This window comes from Eubalaena glacialis, chromosome 3 (assembly GCF_028564815.1).
Source record: "Eubalaena glacialis isolate mEubGla1 chromosome 3, mEubGla1.1.hap2.+ XY, whole genome shotgun sequence".
Taxonomy (NCBI): Eukaryota; Metazoa; Chordata; class Mammalia; order Artiodactyla; family Balaenidae; genus Eubalaena; species Eubalaena glacialis.
The window spans coordinates 50,024,620-50,050,315 of NC_083718.1; the positions used below are offsets into that span (position 1 = coordinate 50,024,620).

Here is a 25,696-nt window from a genome sequence, read left to right on the forward strand (position 1 = left end):
AAGTGTCCCCAGCCAAACTGCTCCTAAGAATGCTGTCCAGCAAGGCATCGCCTCTGATGGCAGTTTCCTAAGACGTCATTCTTTCCCCTAAATGCGCACGACACTTGCCAGTGGAGAGGGTCCCTCCTAACTGTGCCACTGGCTTTCCCTCTGCTCCCTCCAACTGAACCAGCATGGGCTTCCAAAAAGCTCCTTGACATACCTGGAACCCAGATCCACCAGATTAATACTCCAGATACAATCCCTTTGGGTCTGGCCGCACATGCCAACCAAGTCCCAAACCAGTTTATTAATTTGACCAAACGGTAAACAGATGATGGAGATGCAGAAAGACAAGCATGCGAGCAGCTAGAAGTATTAGCCCGGCTGTCCACCAGGAAACAAATTTAAGACATTTAAAGTGGCATTAAATAAATGAGGCTACGTTTTATCTACTTGTAACGTCCATTGTCTTTTTTAAAAAAGGAAAAAATATATATATATTTTACATTGCAGTATATAAATCTAGACTCTACATATACAGTATAAATACACAAGGCGAGCACATGGGCACAACACGTATGTCTTGGTAGCCGCGCCCTAAACCAGGCCAACAGTTCTACGTTTTCTTTTTGACCTTCCAACCAAGAAATTCAGGCTGAGGCTACATTTCCTTCAATCCCCATGATGTCTAGCACCCTGGCCATCCCTCCTCCACGCACAGAAGCACAAATCGAACCAGCCTCGCAGACAGAAAAAAAGTGCTTTTCAACTAGTTGAAACCAGTCGGTCTTTACAATGCGGTCTGATCTAGAAAGACCTAAAGGAAATCTGAGGCCTTCCTGGCTCATTCTCGTTCTTTGGTCCACCGCCACAAATCTCTAGACTTTCCCTGGTGTTTCTTGCAGATTTCATATGGCTATTTATGTAACATAAATCACACATAACCTTTGGGAGCTGTCTTACAGGATAGGAAAAAAAAAAAAAAAAGCTCCACATTACAATCTGCACTTCATATCTGGGTTCATTCTTTATTTTTGGAATAAAAACTGGTATTTTGAGAATTTTCTTCTTAAAAAGGACAACATTCTGAAAGTGCTTCTTAAACGCGTCAACATCCCACGTATGGCTTTGTAGTTCAAACCCCAGCCACAGCTCAGATTTGGAAGGGAGAGGATGATGGTGGTACTGGAGACAAAAGTGTCACTTAACAGTGATACTGTGATACCAAGGGTGGAAACCTGAAAAAAAAAAAAAGTTATTGATTCCATCTGAAAGAAGGTACCTCTTTAGAAACGAGCTGGATAACATACAGAGCCCCGTTTCTTTCCCCATGACTAGGCACAGGAAGGCTATAAAAGTCAGTAAGTAAAACAGGACACTGCTCTCAGCAGTGAGCATCTTCCGAGGGGCTAGTCACAGAGCAATCGCTGTTCAGAAATCTTTCACAGGCTCAAAATCATCAGTTACAGTCAATCGCAGTAGGAATTTCTACACCTGAGGAACACATTGCACGTAATATAGAGGTACTGCGATCCAGATGGCAAAAGACGGCAGACATGTAGTTTCACATGCAAAAAGCAATCAGAAAAAAACAATGAAGTAGCGGCATTCCGAGACGGATCAGAGTCCACATGAGTCGTCATCCTTTTGCGCTTTCCTTTCTGGCTGATAAGTTACCAAAGAACATGGCTGTATGTGCAAGAATGATTGTGATATGTTCTTTAGGGGGGGAAACAAACAATGCAGTTGCCAGAAATCAAAATGGGCTTGTGTTGCCTCCAGAGGTGTCACAACGGCTGGACCAGTGGCTCAGACAGGCCTCCAAAGCTGCTCCTCGCCCTCCCTGGGGTAGCAGAAATTGGCCGATGCAAGCAGAGGTCAAAGCCACTGGCTCATCCAAACCCTTTCCGAGGTGGCCTTTCATTCAGCCTGTGGCAGTTCTTGCCTCTGCGGTTCTTTTCTGGTGGCACTTGATTGAGAAAGTAATCCTCTCCCTTTATAAAAATAGTTTGGACTGCTTATAATACTGGCACAAAGGACACTCTGTATTCCTAGGGTTGATTCTGTTTACTTGGAAGGTATGAGACGAGGTTCTCAGTTCCTTCTATTTCCCTGTAAAAAGTGACCTCGACTTCCCAGGCCATTGTGCAAATTTGTTTCTCCATAGTCCAGAATATCCCATAAGTCCCTCATATTTATATATATACACACACATACCAAATATGTGTACATACATATATATTTATAAATGTGGGTAATTTTGCATTTCGGTCTCAGATAGGTCAAAGAGAATCATCCTTTTCGTGTCAAGTTCATCTCCGATTTCCCCACGATGCCTATCATAGTGCCTCGCACACCAGAGGTACTCAATAAATATCTGTCCACCTCACCAATGATCCTCTAACACTGGGTGGTAGCTGCAATCACCACGGCCTGTTCTCAGCCCCACCCTGCCTTTGGCAAGCAAGGGGCCACTGGTCTCTCCCTTCAGAGGGTGATTTTGCTGTGTCTGTTGCTCCAGCAGCCCCGTTTGGCTGTCCTGGGCAACGTCAGGCTGGTCCGGCTACGTAGTTTTACTTGCTCTTCCACAGAGTTCTTTTTGCGTAAGATGAAGTCAAAGTTCACTTGGCTGTTCATGGCATAGAAGACATTTGCCGAGTCTGGGATCACGAGTTCTAAAAAAGATGAGGAAAGAGAAGGTAGTCAGCTCGTGTAGGTCAGCCCAGCACTGACCGTGGCAGGTGGAAATTCTGCTCCGACACACGGCTGGGACTATGGCCCTTTGTCCCTGGAATGCAAACGGAACCAGACAATGACCACCACTCCCTCCCCGCAAATTGGTTCCAACAATTTCCCAATCCCAAGTTAAAAAACCTAAGTGCGAATCCAATCTTAGAAATTCAAGCCACAAACAAAATGCGCAAATGCAGGATGTTTTAGCTGGAAGGAAGTGCAGTAGGAAGCAGAGGCCTACAGGACTTAAAAGACATTCCCAAGAGCACAGCTAGTCAGGGGCAAAACTGGGACCCGAACCCGGGTTTCCAGCCTCCCGCAGTCCATTTTCCACTCCACTATGCAGTTTTTCACAGAGGCTAAGCGAATCCAATAACACGGGAAAAAGGCAGAAAATCTACACCGTTTTCCGGAACTCTTTACTTGGAATATCAAAATATTTTTTAATTAATCCCAAATCAAACCAGTATGTTACACCATCTGAGGCCTTGCTTCCTTAATAACTTGCATTTTAATATTAAAGGGCAACCAAATAAGATAGTATCTATCTCTTAACATTTAAACCATTGCTTACTGCAGTGACTCCCACCTATATAGATAGCTGCAATTTTTGAACAAGGATTATTCCAAGCATAATATGAAGTTATTGAGCAAATTGATTTGAATTCATTTTTATTTTTAAAAGAAGGTATATACTCTTTAGCACTCAGGGGTAACGGATATCTTAAAAAACCAACAGGGAATAAAAAAGGTAAAATGTGCAAGTCTTGCTTTGCGGCAGTGGAGTGACGGAGGCAACCAGGAGAGGTGTCTGCCTGCAGAACTGGATTAAGTCGACCTTATGTTAACTTCGACCACTGAGATTCCACAGCATGGCTGATGCAATCAGGTTCTGCGTGACTCTGCTACATTTTGCACAAATGTTCCATAAAGGATAACTCCCTTAAAGTGTCCCCAGTCTCCTGCCCACATATTCCTGGGTCAGTAACAACCTACCTCACAGCTATATATCAACATATCTCCAATACGGTACACTTTCGGGTGCATTATTTCCTGTCATAATCACCCATGATGCACAAGGAACCAGTAGGGTATTGTCGCCATTTAACTAATTAAGGACCAAGGCCCAGGGAGGTCAAGCAGCCCACCTGCCACCACACAGCTGGTGAAGCTGGGCCCCAGCTGCACTCCGGGACTCCTGGACCTTCACACCCACTGGCCTCACCTTGGCGTGTTGGTTTGTGGACGACACGGTAAAACCCAAGAGACCACTTTTCAGGCTTGGACTTTTAACAGTAACTACATTAAAAGATGAAACAGAGAAAGGTTTGCCCCACGACCTAGGGCTCAGCTGGATGAAAGAAAACTTCCAAGAATTTTCTCAGAGGCTATAGTTTTTCATTGCTAAGAAAAGGTACGACTCTAACTTCGCCTACTCTCGTCGGGGCCCGAGATACAGCCCTGGGTGATTTGTTGGTCAAATGGAGTATGAATAACTGCTCCCTTCCATAACCCCCACCTTGTATAATTCTTCTTTTCCTTTCTAGGGGGAATGCTTGTTGGGGAACAGCCCTCCCTTGAGACACTTGCATTGGTCTGTGCTGGGTCTGTCAGCAGACAGGGTTGGCCTCAGTCAACAGTATTGGCTGTTCCTTCTGCACTTGGAAAAGAGACTCAGCCTGCCTGAGTCTCTTTCTCGGATGTGACACGGCATAGAGGAGTTACCTACCAGCTCGCCGCCTCCCCCTCAACAAATACAACCCCAATTCAGATTAGCAAAGCGATACATGCAGGGGGATTATGTGCCCAGAGTTCTCATAAAAGGGAGTTCTTCAACTAATGGATTCCTAGGCAAACCAGAGCATTTTGTAATCACCAGTTCTTTGCCTCAGTAAGTGTGAGGTAAAGAACCTTCCAATCCTGGCGCTGGAAGCTTTTGCCGCTTGAAGATCAATCATGAATAAGGATCAACTGAAGGACAGACTCTCATAAACGGTTAACTGAAACCATGAGAAATTATCGCAGGAACTGCGACATTTCAGGGTCACGCACAACCTGGACACACATTATTGGTTAATGGAGGTGCATGGCCATCGGCAAAGAGCCGACAGACCCCACCCATCCCCCAACTCCTGACACAGGGAGGGACCTCTTCCTACAAGAAGGCTTGAGGAGAAGTTTACAGAGAACGGGCGGGAGGAACGCTCAGCAAAACCGCAGAAAGCAACAAGGGTTGCTGGGGGACCAGCCTGAGACGCTCAATTCTACAAGTGAGGTGATGGCACGGTTCCCGGCAACTCCACCCTAGCGTGATTAAAAACCCTCACTTGGTTCCATTTCAAAAAGACACTGTATCCATTTCCCGTCTTCTCACACTGGGGCAGTCTGCCTTGAGAAGGAACACGCGCCTACCTTTGTCCTCCGAGATGACCTGCACCAGCTCGTACTCCTCAGCCGGGTCCGAGTCTAGATTGTGCTTCAACATCGCCCTCTGGATCACGGCGGGAGTTTTATCCTGGCTCGTCAACTGGAAAGACAATGAAAGGGTGTGTAAAGCATTTAGCTTCAGGTCTCCTGGAAGAGTTGTGCTGACCTTCTTATCCTTGCTGTCTTGTGCCTTCCCCGGGAGAAACGGCCAGGTGGAATGAGAAAGGACCAAGAGCCAGCACTCCTAAGTTCCAGTCCTGGCTCCATCCTCAGATAACAGGTCATCTTTTCTCTCGGTCACCTGCTCTCTCAGAGCCACAGTGTCTTACCCCATCAAAACAGAGAGACTGGGTGCCTTGCCAGTTCCAATGGAGGTTCCGATGGAAGAATATATATGAGGGAGTTGTGAAAAATGCACAGCGTTTTCAGTCCTGGGCCAAAATTATCCTCCACCTGTTGAGCACTGGTTACAATCTGTGGGTCAGAACGGCCACGGTTCTGCACAATGACCATTTCAAAAGGCACAAGTGACTCTACAACCCAGGAATCCCCACCCCCAGGTATCTACCAAGAAAAATAAAAGCATCAGGTCCACGAAAGGACTTGTACACAAACGTTCATAGCAGATTTATTCATAACAGCCCCAAAGTGGAATCAACCTGAATCTCCATCAATAGGAGAACAGGGGAGGATAAAGACAGTGTAGTGCGTTCATGACAAGAGCGCGACTCAGCAGCTAGAGGGAGCTGAGAACTGAAACGTGCGACAACGTGATGCATCTCACAAACATCACGGGCGAGCCAGAGAAAGCAGACACAGAAGATGACACGCTGCAGGAGTCTGTTCTTTCAAAAACAGGCCAAATCAACCTGTGGGGTTAGAAAACTAGCTAACCTTACCTTCAACTAAGGTTAAAGCAGGATTGAAGGGGCATAAAGGAATTTTGGACGGGTGGGGGCGATAAAAAATGTTATGATCTAGACTTGGGGTGGTGGTTATATAACAGAAGTATACATATGTAACTATATGTACACATATATATGGTTATAGTTATAAAAACCCAAAGAACTGAACACTTCAGATCTATGTATGTAATTATATGTAAATTACACTTCAATAAAAATGAGCTTCTAAGTGTTTAAAAATAATAAATCTAACATTTTTTAAAGTACAAGTTAAGCCTCCTCTCACCCCAATTCTCCCCTTCATCTCTGCCCATCAGCCAACTATTTTCAGGATGCTCAGAGCAACAGGAAAAGGGGGCTGACTTATGTACTATCCCTTGGGTGATTTCTTTAAATTTGAAAGAAAGCAAAATGAAACACAGATTATTCTTACTTAAAAATAAAAGCTGTTCTCACCAAGAGGTAAGAGGAGAGAGACAGCCCAAAAAAAGAAGACGACGACGTAGTAGTCTGATTTTTTCCAAGAAACTGTCATTGTGAGCCCAAGGATGTCTGGGCCCACAGGCCTCCCTCCGATCTGGGGCAGCAGCTGAATTTGTGATTCAGTAAATAATATGCATTACAATGGGGTCCCTGTAAGTGACAAAGACCGTGCTCAAGGGTCTGTTACCAAAACATCTAGCACCTCCTTATACAAGGGAGAAACAGATGTATACAAAATTCTAAAGGAGAAAAATACATTTTTTAGAGTCTAAAGGAAGTACTCCTGCAGCTGTGCCCTTCCCTGAGCTTAGTTTTCTAACACCACAGGTTGGGCCTGTTTTTGAAAGATCAGACTCCTGCAGGATGCGGGATATCTGATTTCTTTGGCTCAACATGGTGTTTCAGAGATTCATCCACATTGCTGCGTGTTCAGTTCTCGGTTCCTTTTAGTTCAGAGACACCGTAGTTACACAGCTGGCACTTACTCCCCTGGTTGGCATATGTGAGAGAAGCCATGTGAGTAAACCACCCTGAAAATACAATAATACGGCTGATGACCTCGGCTGCCTGGTGGCGCCCCTTCCTCTCGGACACTCCCGTATCACCCCTCCCTCACTACCACGTGGGCTCCGCCTCAGCCCTTCCTCACTCGCTGCACGACCGCATCCAGCCGGTGGAGCTGGACAACTCCCAGCGTTCGACCCCAGCACCAGCCTTGCACCAACCTGTGTTTCTCACCATCTACTAGGTGATGCCATTTGGATGTCCTATGGTGACCTTGGATTTAAGTGCACCCCAAACCCCCTGCTCCAGTCGTTACACTGCACTTGACGGGACCACCAACCATCCGGCTGCCTGGACAACCTTTCGTCCTCCCTTTTCCACTCCCCCAGAACAGTAACCAAAAAGTTCATAACTAAACGGATGAATTCCATAATTCTAACTTAGAAAAATCTTGCAAAAATCCATACCATCTCCAGCCACACGACCGTCATTCAAACCCTTAATACGTCCTACATGGAATATAATGGCAGCTTCTAACTCGCTCTGCCACCTCCAATCTACTCCCCCTGCGCTTCTGAATCAGGTCTCCACAATGCCAGCTACTTCTCTAAAGAACAAATCTGATCGCCACCTAAAAGCCTGCGATAAGACTCTACTGCAAGATTAATGCAAACTCCTTCATGAGGCCCGCAGGCCCTTTACAATCTGATCTGACCTCTATTAAAGTATTTAATACATTTTGAAAAATGCTTTATGATCTCCTTTTTGATTATAAGTTCCTCAAAGACAGAAATGTCTCACTCATCTCCCTGTTCCCAAAGCCTGGTCCAATGACTAGTACACAACTAATGTTCAAGAAATATTTTGCTGATTGAGTGAATGCTTTAGTAAAGCTTTTCTTTAGATGTTAAAAGACAGTGCCTCCTTATCACTTACATCATATTCAAAGCTGAGCTTATAAGCAGTCAGTGTGGCTCGAAGAAGGCAAGTCATGAAGATGCGGAGAGACGCGAGATTTACATTTTACTGTGGGATTTTACTGCAAAGGAGAGTCTGCTTTTCAATACATGACACGTCCTTTAAGACAAGGAGTCTATTCTTGTAATAAACACACCAGACCTTACACACCCAAGGTTATTACCAGGAGAGGCTCTGTATGTATTCCAAAAAGACTGCCATTATTCAACACATTTTTGGAACTGTGCTCAGAAACAGAGTTTTTATAGGAAGCTCAAAAAGGTCAGTCTCATTTATTTATAAGCATAGTTCCTCGTGGACGCAAACTGTATGTCCAGCTTGATCATCCACTTTACTGAGTCCAAGTGACTAAAGGAGAAAACTTTGCTGCTACCGAGGACATTGCTAAGAATGCACGGCAATTCAATGATAAATGCAGACACGTTAATCCCCAGGAAGACCTGCAAGGAGGCGTGCAGCAGTGGGCTCTTCCCTGGGATACATTCATGTAGTCATCTCAACTGAGAGCTTTGAAGAGGGTGATACTGACCTGGATGAATAAGGTTTAGCAAATTTTAAGACGTAAAAATTATATCCTCTATGCACTGCTGATATGCAGATTTTTATATATTATTAGTCTATATCCAGGGAGATTTTGGCATTGACTCATTTTGTGTGAATGCACATGTACGTGCTGACACGGCACGTGAGTACTCGGGTGTCGGTCTGAGCGCCTTACCATGATGCTCTTGTACATGTTGCCATTGTTGTCCTCTATGCTGATGCGGATTATGCAGGTGTCTTCGTTCTGTTGGTTGTAAACGGGGGGCAGCACTGTCGAGGTAATGGATGTCACAGAGACAGAGCGCTTGTGGATTTTCGGGTTGTTGTTGCAGGGCGGAGGGGAGGAGAGGGGGTTCATCAAGGACGACATCCCTGAGGAAGTTGTGTCCATAGAGTGGATGGAGGAACAGGAGGAGGAGGACTCGGAGAGCTGGAAGGGTAAACACACCCCAGAAGGAAACAGAACTGTTAGAACCTTGGCCAACAGTGTGCTTCCCAAGTGTCAAAGCAGAGGTCGATGTTGAGACTAATAAACTTCCGTTATTTCCTCCACAGCAGCCCACAGCACACGTGCGTCTTATGTCTGGTGGAAGCACCCCCATGGCAGATGCCTGTCAGTGACTCAGTGCTCAGCCGAATCACTCTGCATCATGGGAGGCAAGGTGGTCCTCTCATTTCCCTAGCTTTTAGCTGCTCTGAAGGAGGTTAACCAGCAGGTGGCAGCAAATACCAGAAACTAGAGGCAATATTGGGCTAGTGAAGGAAGCCCGAAGCTTACGGAGCAGGAAGAAAGCCCAGTCCTACTGCCTTGAGCAGGAAGGATGCTTGACCTGCCCGCAGAGATCCCTTCTATTGTGATTCCGCTTCACCGTCAGATTTTGGAGCAGGAGAGAAATGGCTATATTTTTAGAAGTTTCTAAGATGAGGACCACAGATTATCCAGCTCTGCAGGGAACATGAGGCCCTGGAAAGGCACCTGGAGATGGCCTGGCCCCAATCCCTCTCTACTGCTGAAGAACCTGAGGCCACAGCTGTTGACAGCACCATCAGGCTGTGCTCTCAAGTTTCCTGACTTCCACGGCCAGGTTCACAGAGCAAGGGTGCAGCCAAGGCCCAGTCTGTAGTCGATGAGAATGTGGTGAATGAACACAGCACACCACTGCCCCAGGGATGCTCAGCTCTGTGAGGCTGTGAGGTTTGTGATGAGTTTTCAGACATCTTATCTCATTTTGGTCTTCCAACTACCTTGTGAACAAAATTCAGAGCATTAGAAATATGAGGGAAACACGATTCAGAGAAAGAGAGTGACTTGCCCAAGGGAACACAGCCTATGAGAGGCTCCACCACTAAATCACATTTGCTTCCAGAACCAACTGTACACATTTTCATGTTGTATACCAAGGATAATTAAGGAATGAGGTACTAGAGTTAATGTGTTTTTCTGATTAACGACAGGGTTCTTACATGTGCAACACCAAATACCAAAGAAATAGGATGCCCCCAACTCATTAGGTGGTGGTCCAAAAAAATCATTAATTGAATCATTTGAAATATCAATTCTTTTTATAGAAAATTACAAATAATTTCTCAAAATGAGCTGAGCTAAATTATACCACATTAATCCAATAAAATAATCTGGAAGTCATTTAAAAAATAAATAACTTAACTAATTTCTTTCGTACCCATCTACCTTCCCATGGAAACAAAGAACAGAAATTTAGCTTTCTGATTATCTGGCTTCCAAGTAAAATGGAGTCTCCTCTATTTTATTTCCTATGACTTCCCTTTCCTGTGGCATAACTGTACATTAAATAACCGTACATTAAATTCGACTGCATCATTAGTTTAATAGAGCCAAAAAGATGATGTGACAATTCCAGTAATGTAGGAGTCTAACTGAGGCTTTATCATAATATTGTTTAGTTACTTTTTTTTTTCTTAGCTTCCCAAGTGAATCAACTTAGTGGCTCAATTTGAGGGCTAACTGGTGGTGGATAATTTTAACAGCCTGACTTTGCTTGCAGGTATACCACACAGTAGCCAAGAGGGTCCACTTTCCAATTATTGGTTCAATTTTTTCCCCTTCCCTTTCCTCCACATAAATCCTTTTCCTTTTGTTAGATTTTTTCCATGATTTTAATTAGATTTATATTTAAGATAAAGCCTTGACGATGCCTGGGTTATAGCACCATTAAACAGACCACCTCATGAGCCCAAATTCTTACTGGGAATTTAAGTAGTGTGGAGCAAATGTGAAATAAATGTTTGGAAACCACGATCAGGGGAATGAAGAAAAAGGAATGCAAATTACACTTTACTCAAAAGAGGGACCTCACAGTGTAGCCAGTGGGAAAGGCAGGGTGGGCGTGGAGGGCTGCAGGACCTCAGGGTAGGGAGGAGCAGTGAAGGTCTCTGGGGCCAGCCAAGCACTGAGCAGAACTGAGGCCTTTCCAGTTAACATTCGGGGCTTCTGCAGCCCAGCAACTACTTGCATCCAATTCAATTACTCATTTTTAAACCCACAGAAATTCGTGACTCTGAAAAATGTTCATCCAAAGAATTAAAATTCATGACTTGAGCAAGAAACTGAAGAGCCAGTGTGATAAGGGGGGGAGACAAAAAGGATGCAGCAAGGGGTGTGCACAGGACACACGCAGGGCTTCTGCATAGTTTTAAGAGGGATGACCCGGACCTGTGTGCACGTCCACTGCATCAACAGATGCAAATGTGATTCTACCTCCTCCCTGGACAGGGAGAAATCCCACAAAGATGTGGGCAATAGCTTAGTTGTCACTGTTGTACAATGTCCACCATCAGAAATGGGGCCTACAAAGCTTAAGAACCTGTCAAAAGGTGAATGATGGGGCCTCACTCCAGATTTTGACAAAGTCAATGCTGAGTGCCAAGTCACGGAGAATGATTCCATCCCTGATTAAGGAGATATGCCTGAGAGAACAGCCAGTCTGTGGGTGTTTGCAGAACTTTCCTTCAATATTTGGAGCATTAAAGATGTGTCTCCAGATTTCAAAGCAAAAAGGTGAGAAATCCCGCTAGGGCAGCATCTGAGTCATCTCAGGTCTAATGAGCCCTTCCTGGATTGGCTATTTTGTGACAGGGTCACCTGAGGGTTCCCAGATTGCTGCTGGTGCTTATAACACAACGTGAAACAGCACACGCATCCCCTTGCAGAATGGCAGATACAAATGAAAAGAAGGAACTGTTACCAACACTCTACCTCACTGGCCTAAGCATAAGCTAAGGGGCCAGAAGTCACTTACACAGCAAGTCTGGCCAGCCAAGATCCTCACCAAAATGGTGCAAGTCCTAGTCACATCAAAGCTGACATCTCTGATCCAAGCTCCTTGACCAACAGACTGAAGCAGGTGTGTACAGAAGATGAAGGTGGATCTTTTGTTTTCTTTTCACTTACTTATGCAGCCATGGAGAACAAAAACTCTCTCTGGGAATTCCTTTATCACCTCTCATCACTTTCCCTTTTGGGGGACACAGTAGATTATATCCTTATTACCAATTCCTCAACCTCCCCTGCATCCATGCCCTTTGCCCTGAGACGCCACAGTTCCTCCCATGAGAAGTGGCATATAGTTCCCCACCTCATTTATTTATGTGGGATTTGGCCACATGATTCGCTTTGGCCAACAAATTTTGGTAGACAGAACCCAAGTAAAGCCTTGCTGTGCGCTTGTAGGACTGGGACTGCCCTCTTGCTCATCCAATTTAGCATGATTAAGAGCATGCCCTGGGTGGCTCCTAACTCCAAAAATAACGAGAGGCAGGTAGAGCAGACCTGGACCAAACCCATGGCCTAGGGCCAAGCCCAACCCAACCTGCAGATGCAGGACAGAGGATAAATGGTTGCTGTTTGAGGTCACTAAGTTTTGGAGTGGTTTGCCCTGTGCCATTATTGTGGTAAAACCTTGGCTGAGACAAGGTATGACACCGAGAGACTGACACATCTTTGGCTCTTGACTTTTTGCTCCAAGAAAATTCTCCATCTCCTGAATGAAGTGTAGCTCATGTGACAAGTCAGAGTCCTTCAGTTGCCTCTGGATGTGGGAACGGAACAATATTTCAAAGGCTCAATGAATGAACAAACAGGCTTATCGCTTCTAGACATGTTTCTATAAGGAATGAGTCCCCAGACTGAACTCTGCTTTTAACACCTCTTAAAAACACGACTCGCAAAATGCTGTAGAGTGGTCAACTGGAAAACAGACATCCCTCGTGTGGCAAACACTAGGTCAGGTGCCCGCATTAGGAATTACGGAAAAGGGTGAAGTATATACCTTTTTTTGAGCCTCATCAGGTGTGTCCATGGGAGTGATGGAGCCCTCCTCCGCCTCTGAGTGATTTGATTCACAGGATGACACACTGACGGAGTCCATGCTCTCACCAGAGCTCCCGCTGGCAGTGGACTTGGGCTGTTCTTTGGTGGGAGTGCTACTGGTGATAATGTCCGACCCCAGAAACAGTCTGCAGAAAACATAATGCCAGGCATTCAGGCTCTTACAAATCTGGAATCCATGAGTAAGCAAATATTTTTGTGTTAAACGAATCCTTGATGTTTTCTCAGTCTTGTGTACCCTGTCATTATTATTTTAGGGAAACATTTGCTACAAAGTTTCTAACAGATCATAGTAAACATCTTGTCCCAATAGGTTATTTCTAACCTCAAAGAACACAACAGATTGCTTAGCTGAATGAAAGGCCATATTAATCTGAGGTCTTTCTGGGTCAATGGGTCTCCATTTTTTTGAGAGTTCTGTACCACTCTGGCAGGGTCAGATTGCCGTGGCCACACCCCTATCACTTCCCACCATAAAATGAAATCCAGGAGGCAGAAGAAGGAGGCTGGCACTGCGCTGGACAAGAAACCAAGAAGGCAGACTTCTTTTCCAACAATCTAGTGAACTGAAATAACCTAAACTCCTTCACTGTAAAACAGCTAGATAAGAAACATTAAAAATTCTTTTTAAAGTTGGGCTTGCAAGACAGTAAGAAAAGTCCCTGCAGGCCAGAGATGAAAAGTGCACTGAAAACCAGAACATGCAAGCTAATTCTGCTCTGGATGGGGAGTGGAGGTACCAACCCTGACAAACTAGGCACATGGGTTTCAACATGTACGCAGGGTCCAAAGATGAGGGCTTCTGTCTATGTAAGGTGGGCAGTTAGTACTGACATCCTTTACAAAGAGTCAGGATCCTCAGAGGGCTGTACCCTTAGTAAAAAGATGGGCTAAAAAAAAAATCTTCCTACTGACATAGGAAGACAGCAGTGAAATTTACCTGTTGGCCTGAGCTTGGGTAGGAGAAAAATGTCTCCCCTGATCATGTGTGATTTTAGCCAGCAACTCACTCAGATTTGCTATTACTTAGCTGATCTAGGAACTAGGAACTCTCAGGCCAGTGATCCTTCTGAAGAAACTAGCATTTAAAAAACAACAGCAACGACAACAAACTTCCTGGAGGAGTATACCTTCAACATAGGCTGCAGAGAATTCCCTGATAAAGATGAGCTCACAATACAAAGTTACAAAATACACACAAGGAAATAACCCACCCAAAGACAGAGTCAACCGGCATAACAAAACAGCAAATCTAGGCTACTGAGAACTTTAGATTACAAGAACTGTCAGAAAGAAAGTAATAATTTATTCATTCATTCAACAAATATTTGAGTATCTACCATGAGCCATGCTATAAAACAAGTATGTTGAAAAACATTAAAGACGTACAAGAAGAAACTGAAAATGGGAGTTAAGAGCAAGACACTCTGACAAAAGCACAGGAAGATAATTTGCAAAAAAAATTTCACTTCTAGAGTGAAAAAGGTAGTGACTTAAATTTAAAAACTCAGTGGAAGGATTAAATAAATGTGGAAGAGAAAAACTGTGAACTAGATGATAGGTCTGAAGAAAATCCTCAGAGATCAGCATCAAAATATAAAGACATGAATAATAAGAGAGGTTAAAAGACACACAGAATGGAATAAGAAATGCCTGCATGTATGTAGGGAGAATTCCAAAAGAAGACAAATGAGAGAAGAGAAAAGGGACCACATCTGAAGAGACAGTGGCTGAGGAGATTCCAGAACTAATGAACCACATGAATCCTCAGATCCAGGAACCACATCTTGAATAGGATAAATAAGACTAAATCCCCACTTAACCTGCACAGTGGTATATCAAAGACAAAAGAAGTTCTTAAAAGCAACAGGGCAGGGGGCATAATGCAAAGGAACAGAATTCAACAGACATCAGACATCTCAAAAGCAACAACAGAAGTCAGAAGACATGGAATAATATCTTCAAAGTGCTGAGTGAAAATAACAGTAATCCTTGGACTCCATACCCATCTAATATAATTCCAAGAGTGAGGGCAAAATAAAGACTTTCTCAGACAATGACTGTTTACCATTAACAGACAGCAAGGAAGGAAGTTGTAAGATGCAAGAAGGAATGGCACGTAAAGAAACTAGCAAACAGGCCCAAACCCAAACAAGCACTGGCTATATAAAATAATAGAAACAATGAAGATGGGCTTGATTTTTTTTTTTTATTAAATAATTTTGGGAATTACAAGCTCAAATTCCAAGACCTAAAGCATATCTTTGTTCTGTCTCATCTCCACCCCACCATCTCTTGCCCCATTTTCCATGTCACTTCCTTTCTTGGACCTCCAAGCACTACTGGGGCTTTGGGAAAAAAGCTAAACTGACCACAATTCACAGAAGAGAAAATAATGCTACTGTCGTACTTCTCCATGAATTACAAGGTAGACCTTTGAAGGCTGTGAATTAGTGGTCCTTAGCCCGTTAACTGAGAGTCTCTAACTTAGAACTAAATTGTTCAAAGACTAAAGGTTCTTCCATTGGTACAATTCCATGAGGTCATTCTGATTTGTAAAGATTAATTCTAGCTCAACATTAAGCATCTCTGACCTTCAAATGAGGCACCTCTTCCCCTAAGGCTCCAAAATTCTCTCCAATCTCTTTGGATGATGGGTGATTAAATGTGGGGAGAGGAAAAAATAGATTTTCGACACTTGTAAAAAATGCTAAGATCATAAAAGTTTTTGAAAATGAATGTTATACAAACACCTTTATACGTACAAGGAATAAGATGGGGGACATGTGACCTGTGCTATTCATAATAAATGTTCAAACTCAACTGCAGATACCAAGGGTTAAACTCAAGCATCTCGGCAAGATTTCACTAACGAGAGAGATGTATGGAGTGTCCGCCACACTTTGTGCAGGGCTCTGCACCCTGACAGTACTGCCTCTCCTGGATTTCACATGAATTTCCTCACAAAGGCTGCGCGCTGCCAGAGTGGGTGCTGGGAGAGGACCCCGAGCTGCTGGAGCACCCAGCACAGTAAATGCAGATACTCGGAGTCACAGGGAAGCAGTTATACAAAAATGAGCAGGCAGTGGCCGCTTCCAGGCACAAGGTCTAATTAAACTGACATCAGTCTTCCTTTCCTTCCTTCCTCCTCACCCTTTCTCTCCTGCTTTTCTTCCTTCCCTCCCTCATCTTCTCCCCTCCTCCACTTCTTACTTCCCATTCCATCTTTCCTTCCCCTCTTCCCTCAGGAAAAGCAAGAAGGCAAAGGAAGTAGCACTGGGGCATTACATCTCCCTGTGCTGACCGCCAGTTATCACAGCAAGTCCAGAAATGCCCAATTCTTACTGATGCAGAGACAACCACCACGATGCCCTGCATTCCTCGACTCCTCTACCAGGGAGTCTGAACCCCTGTGCACATGTCCATCTCACCAGCTCACAAGGCTTGGTCAGGCCCCTGGCTTATCTTAAAAGAGAGTTCATTCTCCCCCATAACTGCAGCAAGGAAAAGATAGCAAGATACTACAGAAAATTCCACAGAGGTGAATCCAGAAGGTCAGAAGTCTAGTGTTCCTGAGGGGCCGGGTAGGCATCTGGACAAAGAGAGAGGTATGGCCAGACATCAGGACGACCTTCAAAATGCTTTCTATAAAATCACATGTTCCAACCTAATCCTCAAATGCCTGGCATCACGTGATATCAGGTAGAAAGGTGAGCAGCTTGTGACGGAGGAAGCTCATGCTGCCATGTGTTACGATGGGAATCTGACACTATCAGGTTCGTGGGCCATCCGTGCCTCCATGCCTCAGTGGGACTCACTGAGGCAGGTGGAGAGAAGTGATGGGAAGTACCAAAACCCATAGAAACAGTCAGAATCCTGACCACCACCCTCCCACAAAAAAAAAGACTCAAAGAGATTGTAACAAAGTTGTTTTGTTTAAAGAAATTCCTTTCGGGCACCCACTGAGAGCTAGAAGTTTTAGGAGTATTACAACCCCACTAGTCCTGACAACAACTCACTGAGGTGAACAGTATTATCCTCGTCTCACATATGACGAAACAGAAGTTCACACAACAAGTAACTGGTGCCGCTGAGATCTGTCAGGTCAGTGTGGCTCCCAAGCCCACCCCGCCATGAAAAATGTTCAACGTTCCCTAGTCACCGTTCTTGCTCATCCGTGGTGTGTCACCCAAAGGATCAGATACAGGTACACGTTTTCAAAACGGAAGAACAAATTTATTAATCAAATGATAACCTTGTTTCTTTGAACTAACCTCTTTAGCTTTCATTAGATTCATTAGTCGAATGTCTTCCAGAGTTTAATGTCTAAGAGATCAACTTCAAGACAGAGACTAGGTTCTCTTAAGACTCTTCTATAAAAGTGCTACAATCAAAGCACAGGGTCTAATTAAACTTACATCTCTCTTCCTTTCCTTCCTTCCTCCTCAGCCTTTCTCTCCTCCTACTTTTCTTCCTTCCCTCCCTCATCTTTTCTCCTCCTCCACTTCTTACTTCCCATTCCATCTTTCCTTCCCCTCTTCCTTCAGAAAGTATTTCTCCACTAGGAAGACGGTAAAAAGAGTTATAACCTTGGCTCTAGAGCCAAATCTTGGATTTGAGCCCAGATCCTACAATAACTTGTCTGTGCCTTACTTTCCTGGTTTATAAAGTTGGTATAATAGCAGGACCTACTAGGTTATTTTGTGGATTGGATGAGAAATACATGTACTGTTTTCTCAGAACAGTGTTGGCACACGGCTCAATTTATTCATTCAATAAATATCTATTAATCATGTATGTATCGGGCACCAGTCTAGGTTCCGGGGTTAGCAATGAATAAAAAACAGACATAAATGCCCGTCTTCATAGAGTTTGCATTCTAGATAATAAACAGATACATACAACATAGAGCACATCAGCCAGAGGTAAACGCAATGGAGAAATCCAAAGCGGCTGAGGGTGAGAGAGTGTGCCAAGGGTAGGTAACGTGGACAGGTTGTAGTATTAAATAAGGTGGTCAGGGAAGGCTCATGAGAAGGTGACAAAGATCTGGGGGAGGTGAGGGAGTGAGCCATTTGGCTATCTGGGGAACAGTGTTCTAAGCAGAAGAAACAGCAAATAAAAATGAGTGTGACTTGTGTGCTCAGGGTGGCCTGGGGGGCCGGAGTGCACGGAGTACAGTGAGAGGGAAAGGTGAGAGGACAGACGGGGATGGGATGGGCAGATGGGGTTCAGTTGGTACTGCAGGTCTTGAAGGGTCTTGAGGGCCACTGTAAAGACTTCGGATTGTACTCAAAGGGAGACAGGTGTTACGAAGTTAGCTACGCCTGGCACTGAGCTGGGCAAACAGCCATGAGTACGACGCACAAGGTTCCTGCTCTCAGATGGCTTACATTCCAATGAAGGTGACAGCCGGTATGATTGGGACTGACTGGGCAGACGGCAACATTAGACAGGATGCTCTCTCAGGAGGTAATGGTTTTGCCAACATCTGAAGGAGCGAGCCCCAGAGAGAGCACACGCCAGGCCACAGGGACATCTAGTGCAAACACCTGGTGCATCTAGTGCGGAACGAGCCTGGTGTGGTTGAAGGATGGCTGGGAGACAGGTGAGCCTGGGTCCTGGTGAACAAGGGGGCGTGTCGGACCAGAGGAAGGTGGTAAGAAGATTAGGGGAAGATCACACTGGACCTAATGAAACAGGATAAGGAGTTTGGGACTACCTTAAAATAAGACCATCAGAAGTTTTAAAGCAAGGAAGCAATATAATCTGGCGTACATTTTAACACATGACCAGACTACTGGGTGGAGAACAGATTGCTGGAGCAAGGGTGGGGCCGGAAGCCAGGAAGGATGTTGCTGGAGTGGTCCAGGCAGGAGATGATGGTGGTTCAGACCAGAGAGAGAACAGTGGGGAAGAATGAGTGGATTTAGAAAACCTATTGAATTCATGACAGAAAGATAAACTGTTTAACGAGTGAGTGAATTGGCTTAGGGGAACTTTGTTGAATACCCTTCCCCTCCCCGACTCAGACGGGACCCCACTGGGGCCCCAGGACCCCAGGGTGGCACTCACAGGCTGAGCCTCTTCACCATGCTCTTCCGAGGCTTGGGCGAGGTGGCACTGGCATCGGCAGACGCTTCGATCTCACAGGAGAGGGCGTAGCTGGGGGAGAGAGGGGAGCTCGTGAGGGCAGAGCTTGGGAAGTGAACAGATTTAAATCCACATGATTTACTGGCTTCCTTGTAGAGGTAGGCTCTGATTATTCAAAGTAAAGACAAGTACCATGTTGTTCTATGGCAAATGTCAGAGGGTACTGACTTAATGACCAGAGTTTACAAATTGACACATCCCTCCTCAAACCCCTACTGGTGTACAGATTGAGGCTGTTTAGCTTTGCATGCCTCAAACACATGAATTTGCCTGCTCTGGCAGCATCAAAAGCTGACTCCTTTCTGTTTTCCTGATTGTTCTCAACCCACTGCTGGGCCAGGGGAAGAATCATTTCTTCTCTCCCACCTCCCTCCCATTAGTGTGTGTGCGTGTGTGTGTGTGTGTGTGTGTGTGTGTTCGCGCACACACACACATGCTCAACTTACTATTTATCTAAGGGAAATGAAAGAAGAGACATTTGTAAATGATCTCATCTTCAGTAAACAGACATAGGCAGTTATATTATTGACAAAAATATATAAATATGATTTCTAATTGCCAAAACCTCCTAAATTAAAAATGCTCCAGATTCAGACATCTATATGCCAGGCAGATATAACTTCCATAGGCACAAGAAGAATTTATATCTGCCTTGAAATGTCTTTTATGAAAGCTTGTAGCTCTAGCTAGGAGATGTACTTGATTCTCGGTAGGTGAGGAAGGTTAAGTGGTGAATATTAGCTTGGTAAGTTGCTTATTACATGTACTTTTTTTTTAAACCTAAAGATGTATCCAGGTAGTTGGTCAAGCAGACGTATTCATTGAGACGGGAATTATTCAAATATTAACTTAAGCCGTAGGGGTTTTATAAACAGCAAGAAAAAAAATGGGATATGTTTAACAAGATTCCTTTAATCATTAAAAAGTCAATTCCATAGCTGATATTCTGAGCCTGAACTTTCTGATCCAAACCACCAGCCATGGTGTGTATGTGCCATACGTGAGAAGGATATCCACAGAGCGAGGAACTTCGTACACGCTGATCATCAGACCAGAAAATGTAAAGAGAGGCAGTAACTGTTTTGTTTTCTACATAGCAAAGAAAAAAATCTCATTAACCGATGAGTACTCTGAATTAAAGTTTTTTTTTCTTGAATCAAAGGTTTTAATGTAACAGGACCAACCCATTCTGAGATTTAAAAGGACCTCAGAAATCATCTGTCTTTCAAATGAGGAAACAGGCTTCCAGAGTTTACATGACCTGTCCAACATTATACAACCACCTTCAGAGCTTAGGCTTAGAGTCAGGCAGACCTGAGTTGGATTCCAAACTCTATCACTGACTAGTTATAACACTTCTCTAAACCTCAATTTCCTCATTGGCAAAATACTTATTTTGCTGTCAACTTCACCCTCCCTGATGATAAACTTTCAAGGAAATCCCCTAGTCTACAGCAAAAGTCAGCAAATATTTTCTCTACAGGACGAGTCGCTGTTGCAACTACTCAATTCTGTCTTTAAAGCACAAAAGCAGCCATAAATAAGAGGGAAATGAATGGGTTGTGTTCCAGTACAACTTTATTAATGGATATTAAAATTTTAATTTCAAATAACTGCCTCACGTCACAACATTCCTCTTCTTTTGTTTCTTTTTCAACCATTTAAAAATGTAAAAACAGGAGGTAGGCTGGATATGGCCTGTGAACTCTAATCCTCTGAACTACAGGGTAAAGGCTACACACCCCTCCCTGCTGGGCCAACATTCAAGGCACTGGAGTTAATGTACCTTTCCATGCTCGTCAACCTCTATTTTGACACCCGTCCCTTGTGAACCAACCAGAGTTCAATTGTTCTTCCAAATGCCAAGCTTGTCAGGCCACCAGGCCTTTGCTCACATTCTTCTGTCTGGAATGTTCTTCTCCAGTTCTCCTGGTGAAATCTTTTCTTTCTTTCACAGCCCAGCCCAAATGTTAATGCCTTCATGTTATCTTCCCTTTTTCCCCCCTTCCTTGGCCAAGTGAACTGTTCCTGCCTATGGGTCCTGCAGCACTTTGATTACCCATTGTATTTCAATTCTTCATGAGTCTCTCTCCCCTCCCCACTTGAAAGCTCCCTCAAAGCTAGTACCAATTACTAATAGTGACAAACATGGTAACGATGCTGTCTCAAATGTGATTACATTTAATCTTCTCAAAGAAACATTTTATAGATAAGCATCCTGAAGATCAGGAAGAATAAGTGACTTGTTCAAGGTGACAAAGATAAATAAATGGTAGAGCAAGAATCTGAAAGCACATTTTCTGATGCCATCAGTTCAATTTTTCCTGCTATACCATTAACCTTTGAAAACCGAGGACCTGGAACCTTGGAGCTGCTTGCTAAATAGTTGTTGAATAAACAGCCAAATGAGGAACCAGATGCAGTATTCCTCTGGCCAACACCACAGCTCCACCCTGATGGGCAATGTGTCCGCCTACCTCCCCTCCTCTGTTAGGAGCTGCTGCCTCTGGAACCACTGGATGAACTTTGGGTCTGGGGTCATACAATAGCTGTTGCAGGCAGACTGTAAGAGCTTGATTTGGGCAATCACTTCAAATTCCTAAAGCAGACAGAGCACCAAAGAGAAAGAGTGAATTAAAAGGCCAACCAAATATACATCTTTTCAACATGAAAACACACCACAGTAGGATAAATGATGGACAAATTCATCTAGGAGGATTCTAAAGTACTGCTTGTAACTCTGACTCACTGGTGTCTTTGCATGCTTTAGCGGTCAATCCTTCTTTCTCCTTGAAAAAAAAGCAATTTAAAAAAAAAAAAAAAAAAAGCAATTTATGTGAATAAAACAAGCTACCAAAGTGACCCAAACTAGGTACTACCTAAAGTCATAGTGACTTCTTTTTTCTCTTTTCCATCTCCATTCTTGAGACAGAAAAGTTATTTTTTAAGCCTGAGTCCTTCTAAAATGTATTTAAAAATTCTATTTCCTAAAAGATAAGGAAAATAATTACTCCAAGTCAGGAAGCTCACAAGTTCCCCACCCCCATCTTCTTCAACCCTTACCCCTCAATAAATAAGTTTTGGTAGGGTTGAATATCTAAACAGTCTAGGGCCTCATTAACTTGAATGTTTAGATTTCCTGAATCCTTGGGTTTTTACTACTCCAGTAAATCATTTAACTCAGTCTTTTAAAGCTCACAAGAGAAGCAAGTGTATAATTATGTCCAAAATTATTTATACTTCTTTAGATGTTTCAATAAAGATTTTTTTTAAGTCAGCAATGGATATAAGCTTTAGCTTTAGGTTTTACACTCAAACTTTCCAAAAGTTTAACATGCTAGTCTTAAAAGGAAAGAGATTACCATCCAGGGTTATTTTGAAGTGAAAGGACAGAGATGGGTAACTGTGGAGGCAATAACTAAATTTGTTTTTTTTTTGTTTTTGTTTTTTTTAATTAACTAATTAATTTATTTTTGGCTGTGTTGGGTCTTCGTTTCTGTGTGAGGGCTTTCCCTAGTTGCGGCTTTCCCTCTTCATCGCGATGCGCAGGCCTCTCACTGTCGCGGCCTCTCTTGTTGCGGAGCACAGGCTCCAGACGCGCAGGCTCAGTAGTTGTGGCTCACGGGCCCAGTTGTGAATTGGTTTTAATGTTACAGGACAGAAGCAGCTCAACAACTGCCAGATTCCGTAGGTGTCAACTTCCCATCCAGTGACCTCCACCCTTGGTCTCAGTATCCAAGGAACGTTTATCATCAAACGCTACCAGGGACAGAAGGCTTAACATTCGTCTAGGGTAGTATATCTTGTTACTTATGAGTTCAGCCTGGTCAGCTCCTAAAACTTTGGTTTTAACTGCAATGTCATTTCCTCCTGGCAGTTTCTCTGACCCCGCAAGTTGGGGCTAGATGCCCCTCCCATATGCTCCTATAATACCCACTACTTCTGCTCACAAGCCCTTATCAGGCTGCATTGTAACTGCCTGTTTGTCACCTTCCTCCTTGACTGTGAACTTTATGACGGCAGGGAGCTCTGGGCTTTTTCTGCTGCAATCCCTAAACCTATCACACTGCCCGACCCCTGTTAGGTCTGCAGTCAACGTTTGTGGGATGAAAGAATGAATGAATAACTAAAGAACAATGAGAGTTACTATGGGGTGAAGTTATTATTTTGCTCACTCATATTCCTTGGAATTGTTTAAATACACCATTTAAAAAAACACTAAAACCATAGTGAATTTTCAAAGCTCTGTTTTATCTTTTTTCATGCAGTGTGGAACTCTTCTACTCTCCACAGAAAAATTTCAAATTGATGTTGAACACCCCGTCCCATGCTGACAGGAAAGGAAAAGAATAATTATCCACATGTAACAATGAAGACCGTTTCCTTTCCTCTCTTCAATAGGCCTACAGGAGTTAACCATCTTTATTAACCCTTCCGTAACATATACTCTTATGAAACCCTTTCTCCTTAATAGAATGGACCTGTTATTGCTGAAGCTGACTGTAAAGAAGGAGATGATGAGGGGGTAAAGGAAGAAATGTGGGCTCAGGAGAGACAGGACAGCATTTGAACCCTGGCTGTGCTACCCGGTGACTCTGGTCAAGTTACTTCATCTCTCTGAGTCCTGGTTTCCTCACCCTTGAATTGAGGATGATAAAACCTACCCCACAGGGCTCTTGGGCAATACCACATAACAACATGCCAAGGACAATGACATCTGATAAATTTTCAATAAATGCTAATTTTTTTCTGCCTCTGTAAAAAATTTAAGTCTCCACTCCTCTAATTTTTTTCATGCCCAGATGAAGTAAAATGGAAAACCACAGCCAAGACCCCTACTTACCCTTCTCCTCTTCTCAAAGTTTATCAGCCCACCCTGAAAGAAATTTTTTAAAATGAATGACAAACCAAGCTACTTTGAAACTCAGACTTATTTGTTCTAGGTTTTTGTTAAAATAGCTCAAAGGGATAATAAGTCACAATTATTCATGACACTGTAATTATGGCTACAATGGAGGACAAGAAGCATCATTCACTTAAAGAAAAACATTCTTTTAATTATAATAGGACAGGATTGGCAGAGAGCCTTCTCTTAAGACGTCTGAAACCAACTCTAACAGTAATGATAAAGGATTTACAACACAGAATCCAAATACATTTGCAGAGACAGTAAAGACAAAAGCTTGAGTAAATGTTCTGTTACACTTTTTTTTCTTTACCAAAAGCAACAAAAACAGATGGTCATTGACTCATACTGGAAACCAAATTGTCAATGTTTTATCAAAAGAAGTTTATCAAACTTCTACACAACATCATCACCGAAGTTAAGTTTCAACTCTCCATCCTCCCAGCTCCTATTCTCAGTAGGCTGAATTTAACTTCTAAATCATTGGTCACTCCCCCCAAATTCCCCAACACTGATGAGTGTTTCCTGAGATAAGCTGAGGCAGAGGATGTGAAGAGACGCGGAGCATCTCTCTCTGAGGGAGCATGTCCACAACATTTACGACGACCTTGGAGGTGGGAATTTGCAAGATAACTGCTACTCCTTCTAATTATGATAGAGTAAAAGCGGACTGACTGACTGCATGTGATAACCAGGAAGGTGAGATAAACTTAAATACACAGGAAATCCTTAAATTTCATTTCAAATATCCAATCCCTTCTCCATGTGATATTCTACTGTATTACTGTTACTAACAAGTAGCTTGTTTCACTTCTTTCCCCATTCTGAGAGAGACAGAGAAGGTAATAATCTGAAACAATAAAGCGATACTTAAAAATCCACGAGCCTGGCTGACTCCCTACCCGAGCAGGTAGAATGTGAGGGTACATTATCCCCTCAGCTCCACCTGCCAAAGTCCCACCCAGCACCTCGGTCTTTGCTCAAACCCACTCCTTCCTAAGGATCTGCCACGACCTCCCCTCACAGGGAATTGATCATGGCCTGTCCTCTTCTCTCTTTGCATTTCTGTTTGAATTCTCACTATTTCTATCCATCACTGCCTGCTTTGATAGATACCTTCCACTGGATTGTGAGCCACTGCTGGTGTCACTCATCTTCGTATTCCTCATAGCATCTAGCACAATGCCACGTTCATAAAAAGCCCTCAATAGGTACTAACAAAAGTGTATTTCTCTCTTGGGTAACCAACGAGAAGGCTGCCGACCCACCTGCACCATCAGCCTGGAACTCACCTCGATGTAGTCCTGAAGGGCAGTGTCAAGCATGGTCAGGTCAGTCAGGAAGGTGCCCAGGTAGGGCACGGTTCCCTGCATCACACCCTGAAGAGCAAGCACAGTAAAACCATCTTTGCTGTTGTTGAAAGTTTAGGGTTTCGATCACCTCCACACTGGACCAAATGGACCTGTGGCCCGCTACAGTCAGCAACGTGCCCATTTGCAGATGGAAGCAGCAGTCTTCGAATGGCTAGGTGATCCTCGACAGCATTTGGAGAATAATTAAGGACCATTCAAGGCCTAATTTAAGGCCCCTAGTGCTAACCTCCATGAATGAGATGTTTAAAAATCCCTAACACAAATAGGTCAGGAACTGTATCACCAAGGTAACTTTCAAAGTCATGAAAACCAAGCCTCAAAGCCAGGAGATGGTTCAAGTGTG

The 25,696-nt window shown here is 43.8% G+C and overlaps 1 protein-coding gene across 3 annotated transcripts in view; it reads right to left on the bottom strand.

The window, feature by feature from the left end:
- Positions 1 to 236: 236 nt before the first annotated feature.
- RGL1 (ral guanine nucleotide dissociation stimulator like 1) overlaps positions 237 to 25,696 on the bottom strand; it is a 292,633-nt gene continuing 267,173 nt past the window's right edge. For all 3 annotated transcript variants that reach the window (XM_061187547.1, XM_061187549.1, XM_061187550.1), the window contains 8 exons: positions 25,273 to 25,359; positions 23,918 to 23,950; positions 21,552 to 21,673; positions 18,997 to 19,086; positions 12,863 to 13,049; positions 8,731 to 8,985; positions 5,128 to 5,242; positions 237 to 2,657 (listed from right to left, as the gene is read on the bottom strand). In XM_061187547.1, the coding sequence (XP_061043530.1) occupies positions 2,470 to 2,657; positions 5,128 to 5,242; positions 8,731 to 8,985; positions 12,863 to 13,049; positions 18,997 to 19,086; positions 21,552 to 21,673; positions 23,918 to 23,950; positions 25,273 to 25,359 (1,077 nt within the window). In that variant the 3' untranslated portion in view covers positions 237 to 2,469. The remainder of the gene's footprint in view (positions 2,658 to 5,127; positions 5,243 to 8,730; positions 8,986 to 12,862; positions 13,050 to 18,996; positions 19,087 to 21,551; positions 21,674 to 23,917; positions 23,951 to 25,272; positions 25,360 to 25,696) is intronic.